At 34.9% G+C, this 12,413-nt stretch overlaps 1 protein-coding gene across 1 annotated transcript in view; it reads left to right on the top strand.

The window, feature by feature from the left end:
• ADAMTS19 (ADAM metallopeptidase with thrombospondin type 1 motif 19) overlaps window positions 1-12,413 on the top strand; it is a 276,785-nt gene that overhangs the window by 125,721 nt on the left and 138,651 nt on the right. The window contains exon 8 of the mRNA XM_052643941.1: window positions 5,907-6,012. Within this exon, the coding sequence (XP_052499901.1) occupies window positions 5,907-6,012 (106 nt within the window). The remainder of the gene's footprint in view (window positions 1-5,906; window positions 6,013-12,413) is intronic.

Here is a 12,413-nt window from a genome sequence, read left to right as displayed (position 1 = left end):
TTATAATTTTATATTCCTAGATCATCTTGTCTTTTAATGGAAGAGAGGCAGATAATTTGCAAAGTAGTAAGGCAAGTTTTTTGTCCAAAATATGTCCAAAGCCCAGTTTGAATGTTATCGTGTAAGTGGATTTTACATTTTTGGGGCACCATTATTAAGTTATTATAATTTTTTTCCTAATTTGTGGATGAAATACATTTGTTTCTTCTAAATTATATTTTTTTTATTCAAAGACCTCAATCAAATCACATTTTACATTAGTCTTTCTATGCTTTTCCTTTAAAGTACCCCTTACTGAGAATGTGCCAGATACTGTGTGATGCAGAGATGTACTACATGGCTTGCATATTTAAAGAACAGAAGCTTCTCCTCTATCAGTAACATCAGTTCCCATGGGAAATGGCTTACCCTTTTCCATAATCAATCCTTTGTTCAGAAATTCCATACCCAACTTTCACTTCTTTCCCTGACTCACCTCTTCCCACTCAGTGATACCACCAACCTGTTTCCCTCTCTAAAATTGTTTCCTGCTTTGATTTTCCCCTATTCAGTGTCTTAAAAAAGTTATCCCATAATATCCTATGTATGTCTTTATGTCTCAGGGATAACATTTTTAAATGGGTGTTTGTGTAGCTTATACTCCTGAAGGCAGAGCTCAGTATGTACCTTTGGTCCTTCTCACATACTACATTACATTAGGATTCAAGAAATAGTAGGACACACAGATAAATAACTTACGTCATAGGGTGCAATCATAAGATAAATAACTTCCTAGGATTGTGCCAGGAAAGCTAGGATTCTGAACTGAGGTGGTTTACCTACTGATTAAAAGCAACAGTTCTGCAGCTGGAAGACTTAGTTTTGGTAGGATACACCCATTTGATCACATAAAAACTCAGGGCACTCAAAACCCAGAGGGATGGGATGAGGAGGGAGGTGGGAGGGGTGTTAGGATGGGGGGACACATGTACACCTGTGGCTGATTCATGTCAATGTATGGCAAAAACCGCCACAGTATTGTAGAGTCATTAGTCTTCAGTTGAATTAATTGAAAACACTCTGATTTTCTAATTAGCCTGTTGTTATAACCTGCATCCTGTAGAGTTTTAAAGGTTTCTGACTATCTTGAAGAGGTGTATCATATCATGTCCAGTGTTTTGTTTCCAGATGTGCAATTCTCTTGACTCCTGGTGCATGATTTGATTAATTTTTAGTTGAGAAATTAGAAATTGTTTTGGTTTCCTTTGTCTTTTCATAACTTTTTTATATTGAAAAAGTGCTTTAAAAAGGGCCTGTGTTATATCTATCTTTAAATAACAGCTGTGTTAAATCCTTTCCCCTCCTAACCTCTACCCCTTATTATAATAGGAAACATGTGGGTTCTTGAAAGGACCTGAAAAGCAAGGGCTTTTAAACAGAATAATGCAAGTCATTTAAATTAGTCATGGTTACAATTATTCTCCATAACTTTCAAGTCAAAGAAAATCTATTTGGTGTGTCAAATGTAAGAACAATGAAATTCAAATTTATTAGAAACTTAGTCGAAGATTTTGACTTTACACTTAGGTAAAAGAAGAATAGGAGAGGATGTTTTTTGGTTGTTAAATTACATTCTGATGTAGAAGACATTGTATTAATTACTGCTCAGATTTCATAGACATGAGTATCATTTTCTGTCTTTAATTTTCTCACTGTAAATCTATTTTAAACACATGAACTTGGAAAAATGGGAAAAAAGGAAGAAAAATGACCTATAATCACTTCACATAATATAATTGCTATTAACAATTAGCATATTTATGTGGTCTTTATGTTCTATGAAAATGTGGTGATTTGGATTTTTGACACTTAGTTGTAATCATTCCTCTATCAATATTTGAATTTTATTTCATAAAATATTTTATAGTATAAAATGTCTTGTATAATGTAAAGATCACTTTTATCACCATATATTTTAATATGACCATACAGTAGTTACTGATTTCCCATACCTAGGGAGAAGGCAATGGCACCCCACTCCAGTACTCTTGCCTGGAAAATCCCATGGATGGAGGAGCCTGGTAGGCTGCAGTCCATGAGGTCGCTAGGAGTCTGACATGACTGAGCGACTTCACTTTGACTTCTCACTTTCATGCGTTGGAGAAGGAAATGGCAACCCACTCCAGCATTCTTGCCTGCAGAATCCCAGGGGCAGGGGAGCCTGGTGGGCTGCCGTCTCTGGGGTCGCGCAGAGTTGGACACAACTGAGGCGACTTAGCAGCAGCAGCAGCAGTGAAGAATTTAGTGTCCCCAGAGAGGTCGCTGTTTATTCTTGCTCATCCTTGTACCACAGGGCTGGTGCTGGGAAGATACCAAAGTTTTACACTGCTGCATTCCCCCTGCTTTCCACTGCTGCTTCTAAGGCAGAAGCTCTCCATTTGAAGCTGAAACTGACCTTTGCCATCATGTCCTTCACCGTCACTGTGACTCATCTATCTCCTTGATCCTTGCCCACATTTCCTGTGGATATTGGCTATGTTTCCCACCTTCCTGAGTGAATTGTGATCCCGTGCAATTTCATGTTCCTGGTATCAGTTCCCTGAGCACTACTTAATGATTCTTTGACCTCAGCCTCTACCTCTGCCCTTTTCTACCCTCAGGGCAATACCTAAGTCTTGTCTTGGAGTTCAGCTCTGAAATCTATAAAAATCCCCAAATCCCTCTCGTATCGCAGTCTCCAGTACTTCTTTGGAAAGTGTCTCTTCTACTTCATTGATGACTCCATTCTCCTGACCACAGTATTCATTTTTAATGATCAGGCTCCAACCCTTCCTCTTTAGGTATCAAGCATAGAGCCGTTGCATGTTCTATCTTTTCTCTGACTCTCAAGTTTTACTGTAATCTCTTACACCCTGGGATTCTTCCTTATACCTGATCAACAAAACCTCAGCCTAGATTTCATCCAAACATTAACCTTCTCTGTGTCAGCCATTAGGTTGTATACCATTCAACTGGGCATGTTAGTACCACCCCTCTTGTTCTCCATCTGCTGCAGAACCATATACTTTCTGATCCATTTGCATTAAGTATTTCCTGACTTCTTCTTCAGCTGTCTTTCCTGTTTCTCTCAGTCACTATTCCAAGTTTCTGTTTCTTTTCCAAAAAATATTTCCAACTCCCATTCACCTTTGGCCCATGCCTCAGATGACATTGCCTCTTTTTTTCACTTAGACATACAAAAATGTTAGCAATTAAGCTCCTTTACTTAATAAGCTATATCTATCAAAATTCTGTAGGAATCATCTTCCATTGTGAAACTGTAAACATTCCTCTGAAAGTCAGCAGGGAAAACAAAAGAGCTCAATACCACAGATATTTCAACAGTACATTGAAAATCCTGACCAATGTAGTAATATTACAGAAAACTATGGGAAAGTATTTAAGAAAAAGAATAATGGAGAAAATACAGGAATTTAAAAACAAGCGACGATACCATTTTTATTTGGGAACAATATATTTGAATGGGTATGGGTGAAGAAATATAATACTTATTAAAGTGATTAAATTTGATATGTACTGGTCCATATAGCAAAGGAATATATGACATGAGAACACACATTGGCTGAATTTTAATCTACATATGGTGATGAAATTATTTTAGTTGTGAAAAACACGAAGAAATATATGGCCATCCTAAAGGAAATTTTGTACCAAACAGTGGTCATCAGCATGCTAATTATAGTTGAGCTTGATTTAGAATTTGTGCAGAACATTTAATCTCAAATTATGTGTTTTTAAAAGTCTTAAAATGCTCAAGAGAATTTTGATAAAGAGGGGATACTTTACTTTCATCCTGCATCTCTCCCTCCCTTCTTTCCACCTCTCTTCCCTTCAGTTAGGACACAAGTTCAGTTACTCCTAAATCTTGATTTTCCATCTTTTGTTGTTTTAAGAAGACCATGCCTTATCACACTCAGGGCTTCCCTGGTGGCTCAGACAGTAAAGAATCTGCCTGCAATGCAGGAGACCCAGGTTCGATCTCTGGATCAGGATGATCTGCTGGAGAAGGCAATGGCCACCCACCCTAGTATTCTTGCCTAGAGAATCCCGTGGGCAGAGAAGCCTGGTAGGGTACAGTCCAAGGGCTTGCAAAGAGTCGGACACGACTGAGTGACTAGCTTTCACTTTAGTACTGTTAATATTCACACTATGTTTAAAATTTTTAAAAGTTTTTATTTCATTTATTGTTGACTGGAACTAAAGAACATGTTTCTCGCCTCTTCCTTCTCTTCTTCCTTCTGCTCATTATTGCCTTCATCTTTCCTTCTACTTTATCTTGATTTAATCATAGAGTAATTTCAATTGCCTTAATAAGCCAAATGAAGTAGGACTTATCATCTATTGATCCATTCATATGTCCATTCACCCATCTATTAATAGAGAAGCTATTCATCTCTTTGTGGATTTGGAATGTCTGTAAGATATACTTTAATTTCTAAATACAATGAGAAAATAACATCTTTATACTTAATCTCTTGACCATTTTTCTCTAGTTCTGTTTTTTAAATAACATGTATATACTACATTTTGCCTAACAAATATATCTTCATTTTTCTGATAAACCAGCAGATACCAGGCCTTGACATTAGCATGAAGGTTTGAAAGAGTAGTTAAGAATATCCTTTGAACTAATCTCCAGTTTCAACCCTCCAGCAATGCCTCTCCTCAAACCTGTGTGTTTCAGTCTTGAGCCTCTCTAGGGTTCTACTGTGCTCATAAACTCCTTCTTTCCTGTCATTTGGGCTGTGGCTCCACGAAGTCAGTCCATTTTTCTTTCATGAATCTTCTCTCCCCAAAACATGGTCAAGATGATTGGTCGTTTTATTTAAATTTAATTATTCCTTACCATTATTCTTCAGGTTTCAGAAGAGAGAAAAAAGTTACAGCATTCAGCTAACTATCTTTCATTAGTGTGCTCTAAATTGTAATCAAAAGCAAAATAAAATTAGCTGGTGGATGGATTCATCCCTGGTAGTCATGTGATCTTTGGCAAATCAATTCACCTGTCCATTAATTTTTTTCACAAAATGAGGTTACATGTATTTTAAAAGGAGATGAAATTTAGAAAACATACAAATAATTCAAAAAATATATTTTTTTATAACAGATATCTTGTTACTTGAGAATACATAAAATATACTCTTGGATGATTATAGTTCCTTGTATTAAATAATATTTATTGAAGTATATGTCTTAATTAGTAAAATAATATATAACTCTTTGACTAATGAGTATAAGTGATTTCATATACTATCATCTTTACTAGTAACTTAAACCCAAAGGTCAAATGTTTTGCTGAAATTTTCGTTTTAAATAATATTTCAGTATCATATACTCTGGAAATTTTCAAAGGAAACACTTTCAGTTTTCCAAGTACCATGGATAGTTTTTAAGTTACATTAGTTAAAAAGATATTTCACAAAATAAAATTTCAAAATTTTACTAACTCAGAATTATGTGAGTTCAAGAATCTTCTAAATGTAATTTATTTTAGGGTATTTCTTTGAAATGAGATTTCAAGATTTGAGAAATGCTTTTTATTTATATTTTCTAGGTTGTGACTGTCTTACATGATGATGAAAAGTGATATTTATAAAATGTATTTTTATGGTATTCCTTGGATAATTATATAATTGATAAAGTGATTTCATCTATAATATGAAATTTAAAAGACTATTAACAGTTTATTGAGTGACATATATATATATATATATTTCTCCTGAAATTATTTATAGGAGCTGGATATCACAGTTTAATAGATATATTTGAGGTGGAAAACTATCATTTTTCTTTTCTTCTATTAATACCAAACATAAATATTTGCACTTTATTTCTGACATTTGATAATTAATGTTTGTGTTTTCTAGGTATAGCTTACTTGAGTGGAATGTGTAGTGAAAAGAGAAAATGTATTATTGCTGAAGACAATGGCTTAAACCTTGCATTTACAATTGCTCATGAAATGGGCCACAAGTAAGTAAAAATCCTGGCTATGCTAATATAACTTTTTAATTTGAGTTATTGAATTGCCTGCATATCTTTCCATTTTTTGTTTTGAACCTAAGATTTTTAAAATTAGGGAAATGAAGGAGAGAAGATCATTTGCATTTGAAGAGTATTTTCTGATTATTTTAACCATTCTTGATATTCTGAATAAAATCTTATTATATTATTGAAATCCTCATCAGAACAGTCATTACATGGCTCATGATTCATTTCAATACACATTTTCAAATGATATAAACCTTGCAATAATCATGACACTAAAAAGATATGCATTATTCGAGCATCCCAGGAAAACACTACATACAAGTAAAAATGCTTTCAACTTCTTATAGTTCCTGTTTGTTATTACCCAGTAGAGAGCAAAAGAATTTATCTGCACAGTTTAGGAGTAATGCATGTGAAAGAGAATTAAACTGGACACACAATTCATGTGTAATGAACATTAAGTACATCTCAGACATAATTCTAAGCACTGTACATAGATTAGCTCACTTAAAACTCATACAAAGCAAGGATTTCATTTTACAGATAATAAAAATAGCAATAATAAGTGGTGTTAGCAACACTTACATAGTCTTGCTATGTGCCAGACACATTCTACATGCTTTATATATCCCCACAACTTTCCTGTCAAATAGACTGTTAGAGTACCCATCTTATAGAGAAGAAACCTAAAGTATAGAGAGGTTATTTACCCTCCCAGAATGATGAAAATACTATCTTGGAGGAAAGATTTGAACTCATGTCATCTAACTCAGGTCATACTGTTCTGAATTTCTACATTAAGTTGTCTACTGTTTTTAGATCTTGAATGCCTCATCAATAAAATGGGGACAATACCTGTATTAGGAAGTTTGTTTGCAATTCAAATGACGTAAGAAATAGACCGTATTTATGGAAATCGGGCTTCCCTGGTGGCTCAGATGGTAAATCATCTGGGTTGGGAAGATCCCCTGGAGAAGTGAATGGCAATCCACTCTGGTATTCTTGCCTAGAGAATTCCATGGACAGAAGAGCCTGGCAGGCTACAATCTATGGGGTTGCTGAGTCAGACACAATTGAACAACTAACACTTTCAGACTTTCACTACTTTACAGTAAAGTAGTAGTAAAATACACGATAGTAGAGTGGTGTGGGTTAGGGAATCAGACCTAATTTTGACTGTAGGCTTCTCGATGTGCTAGTAGTATCAGCAGAACAACTGAAAAGCATTTTAATTGAACTCAGATTTACTGAAGCCCTATTCAGGGAGGTGATCTTTATGGAGGCCTCTTTGGTCAAAGACATATTTAGTTTGGCTGCAGTGTTTCAAAAATTGAATCAGTTGCCAACATTAAAAATATAAATTTGACATAAAAATTCAAATTTCCAGACCTGGCAGCATTAGACGCACAGTACCGTATGGCAGCCATCCCTTGGAGCTGAGTAGCGTCTCTGCCCTCTAGGCTGGACCCATCCTCCCTAGCTCATCGCAGACAGCAGCACTTTGCTACCATTCCTCCAGCTGACTGTTTTCATCATATAGCTGGGCTCTGTAGACAGTTGAGTAAACTTGAGTTGGCAGTGGAATTTGATTGGTAAAGAAAAACTTTAATGAAAACTTATATAAGACTTAATGGTTTTTATTAAAAAAAAAACACCCTTTTTTAGTCAAGTAAACTGGAATATATAAAAATGATCAGGTCATAATTATATAGTTCTATAAATGATCAAATATTGAATATACCCATAACCTAGTACAAGAAATAGGACATTATCATCAGTGATTGGTTTTTTGATGTCATTGTTTTACAATGTGTAGAAACACGTTCATTTTCTCTTACGCAGGCTTTCAGTTGTCATTTGAGTGTTCTAGGATATATGGGGGGTTTGTTACTTGAAAAAGAAGAAAAGATAAATATACTTTGAAATCATCATCCTTTAGGGAAAGTATACAATACAATGACTTCATTCAGTATTTGATACCAGGAATGATAGGATTTAGATTCTTAATTTAGTACTGATTTTATAATTTAAAGATGTTTCAGTTTAATCTTAATAGGAAAAAACCACATGTATCATTTGAATGAAGAATGCTGAGAAATAGTATTTAGAGGCAAGAAAAAGTTATTATTAAAAACATTTTAAGTTAGGGCAAATTAGTCATAAATATAATTCCTATAAATTAAATGCAAGTTTCTGAATACTTAAAATTTTCACTTCAGCAATGCATTAACAACTTGGTAGCTGATTATCTTTTAATGAAACAAACATTAATGATTTTGTCAAGTACCATGAATACTAGCGGGGTCACTTTAAAAAGAAATTTTGCATTATAAAAGTATACGTATAGAATTAATCTCTTTGATGTGTGCTATATTCTAAAATGTAGGAGAAACAGTAATTAAATGAACAAACCACAGTACAAGTTGCTTTATTAACATGCAAAAGGTTGGTCAAGGGCATATAACTACTTAAAAAACGATATGATATGATTTAAGGAAATGCCACTTCAGCTTTATGTAGTAGAAACATTGGTTCATGAGCAGAAACTCAGGTTGGAATGGCTAAAATGGTAGTAAAATATTATTTTATTTGACTTTTATAGAGCTGCACCCAAAATCAATAGAGATGTGCCAAAGGTATGTGTAATGCTTGATGGATTAATACCAGGACATGTGATATATGTCGAACTACTTAGTTACTAAAAACTCTCCTTACCAGTAAGCAGTGTTTGTCTCAAAAGTGTAGGCTAAAAATTTCTTGATGCTCGAGAGGGAGACAATAGCAGTGAGAATAATGGTGTCTTTATAAAGATCAAAAGAACAAACGGCAGGAAGTTCATCTGTATAAACTACATCATCATCCACTGTAAAATATAAAACACAAGGAAACAAACATATAGGAAGAAGAAATAAAAAACAATGTTCATGTACACATAGCCTCTTAAATAGGGGAAGTTTTCATAGATGTTAGATAATTATATGGATCTTACATGTGCACGTGTACACACACACACACACACCAACAGAACTCTTTTACTTAGAGGTATAATTAAGATTAAGCTGCTTAAGTGAAGCTGTTAATTCTTTTTATTTATTTATTTATTTATTTTAGTTATAACTTCTCATATGGGAGAAGGCAATGGCACCCCACTCCAGTACTCTTGCCTGGAGAATCCCATGGGCGGAGGAACCTGGTGGGCTGCAGTCCATAGGGTCCTATAGGCAGAAATGGATCATTTCATTTTTAAACCCAGAATTTAAGAATGGCAGAATTATTCCATTTTAACTTGTTAATTCAAGAATACGTTCATATTCACCTACAAAATATCTCTAAATTGATTTGAAATGGGTGTATTTATGTTTGTTGCCTTGAATTTGATTTCTGGAAATCCCCAGAGCAATTCCACATATAGCTGGAAAAGTCAATATGGGCCACCAAGTAATTAAACTGACTCTTGCTGGTAGGGTGAGAATTTTAGTAATTGAAGTGAACAACAACAAAAAAAGAAAATCCTTCTTTTACGATTGCCAAAGAATCTTAAATAATGTCTGCAAAAATCTATTAAGTTTTTCCTTTGGGAAGTTAGCAATTATAATTTTATGTGTAATGTAAGTAATACTTGTCATAATTATAGGTAATGATATATAAAAGTATAAGTTCAAAGCCATAGCAAGAAAGAGGAAATAACTGATTTATACCAATATTTTAGGATTACTTTTCCAAAATTATTTTTCTTTCTAAATGATATATCAAAGGAGTGTTTATTCTTCTTATAACCAAAAATTTCAACAATAGAATGTTTGTTTATTATTTAATGTTTTTATACTTACGAAATACAGATAGGACTTTCATTAATTTACTCTGATGAATGCTAATATTTTATTTTTATAAATAAAAATACCTTAGGAAATTGTTCATAATTTTGACAGGGTTTGTTGAACATATACATATACACATGTTCACTATATTTTATGTCTTAAATCATCTCTATGAACATAACTTCTTAAAGCAATAGATTATACTTTGATTTCAAGTTGTAAATTATGAGGGGAAAGTCCCTGAGACTCTCTGGTTCAATGATTTCCTAGAAGGACTCATAAAATTCAGCCAAGCTGCTTTACTTATAGTAATAGTTTATTACAGTGAAAAGATGTAGATTAAAATCAGCAATGGAAAAAGGCACATAGGGCAGGGCCCAGGAGATACCTGGCATGGCACATGCTTCCTCTTGTCCTTTTCCAGTGGAGTTGTGTAGAAAATTCTAATTCTCTAATAGTGTCTGAGAACACATACATTGTACTGCCAACTAGAAAAACTAACCTGAGCTTTGGTATCCAGGGTTTTTGGTGGAATTTAGTCATGTAGGCAAGGCTGGCCACTCATTCCCTACAGAGGTCAAGCTGTTCTAAGTCCCCCACCACAAATCACGCTGTTAGTATTAACTACTGGACATATCTCAGGGCCCCCGTAAACAAAGATACTTTTTCATTAGGCAGGATATTTCAAGGGCCTAGAGTTTGCTCCAAAGAGTAAGACAAGTCCTAGACCTTTTTTAGAAGGTGCAGGTTGGAACCCAGACTTATGGTGTTAACTCTAAACTGCAAAATTATACAATATTTTTAAGTTTAAAAATATCATATTTACATTAGGTTGACAAAGGCTAATAAAAATTAAAAGTCTTTTATTATCAGATATTGTATCAGTTTATCCATATCTAATAAATCTCACAGAAGTCTGGAACTAAGTATTATTATTATCATCTTTTTACAGATGAGGAAACTGAAGCTAATAGAAAATAATTTTTCAGAGTTTTTTGATGTTAAGAGCATTCTTTTTTGGTCAGTTATATTGTTAAGAGCTTCCTACTTCTGTTAGTTTAATCATGTCTTTTAAAGTTCTTGACCTGCAAAGTATTTTTAAATAGTCAAATCTCATATTTTTTCCTATAGTTTTTAGCAATTGAAAGTGCTTCCTCATTCTGCAATTAGGAAAACATTTTTGTCCAGTTCTTTTCTATTTTCTTCCCTTCACCCTGTATCTCACTCTTCTTTATTGCCATATAATTTTAGAAAGTCATCTAAAATCTGCATTAGTGTATGTAATACAGCTTTCTACGTTAAATTTTATTTGCTCAGTAACTGCTCAGTGTGCTGTGCTGTACTATGCTTAGTTGCCCGGTCATGTCTGACTCTTTGTGACCCCATGGACTGCAGCCCGCCAGGCTCTTCTGTCCAAGAGGATTCTCCAGGCAGGAATACTGGAGTAGATTGCCATGCCCTCCTCCAGGGGATCTCTCCAACCTAGGGATTGAAACCAGGTCTCCTGTGTTGCGGGCAGATACTTTCCTGTCTGAGCCACCAGGGAAGCCCAAGAAAACTGGAGTGGGTAGTCTATTCCTTTCCCAGGGGATCTTCCCAAACTGCTCAGTAACTGATCTTATATTGAAAATGTGGCCTCTGATGAGCTAAGAAGCTATGCCAGAATATAGCACATTTCTGGCTTTGTTGAAAAAGCCTTGAAAAATTTTTTTTAAAGTCAATTGAACTAAATTGTGTGCTACAGTGATGTAGCTGATTTACATTGTAGTACACCTTCTGGCAGCCAGTGCCCAGACCACACTTTGAGTAGCCATGTGACATAACAGCTATATACTCTGTCAGTCTTGCATAGGAGTCACATATGGTTGCCACACAGAGGAATGTTTTTATTTTTAGCCTGAAAGATGGTTTTTATTTGAATTATCTCTCTCCTCCTGTATTTTGGCTTCACTTGTGGCTAGTTGGTAAAGAATCCACTTGCAGTGCAGGAGACCTGGGCTCGATCCCTGGGTTGGGAAGATCCCCTGGAGAAGGGAACAGCTACCCACTCCAGTACTCTGGCCTGGAGAATTCCATAAACTATATAGTCCATGGGGTCACAAAGAGTTGGACATGACTGAGTGACTTTCACTTTCACTTTCATATATTTTATATGGTCCTTTAATATACATAAATACTGTGATGCAATCCATTGCAAATAACAAAAGTTGGTGTTTTGTGCAATTATTTAGTAGTGTTTTAGATTTGTTATATAAATTATATATAATTTACATAATATGATTGGACTTCCCGGGTGGCTCAGACTGTAAAGCATCTGCCTACAATGCAGGAGACCCGGGTTCAATCCCTGGGTCAGGAAGATCCCCTGGAGAAGGAAATGGCAACCCACTCCAGTACTCTTGCCTGAAAATCCCATGGACGGAGGGGCCGGGTAGGCTACAGTCCATGGGGTTGCAAAGAGTCAGACATGACTGAGCAACTTCACTTTCACTTTTCATAATATGATTATATATAAATTACACAATTTTCATAATTTAGTGGTGTTTTAGATTTTTTTGTTATATA

This window comes from Budorcas taxicolor, chromosome 7, assembly GCF_023091745.1.
Source record: "Budorcas taxicolor isolate Tak-1 chromosome 7, Takin1.1, whole genome shotgun sequence".
NCBI classification, from domain to species: Eukaryota; Metazoa; Chordata; class Mammalia; order Artiodactyla; family Bovidae; genus Budorcas; species Budorcas taxicolor.
Note: the sequence above shows the minus strand (reverse complement) of the source record. Positions and strands in the feature narration are given on the sequence as shown.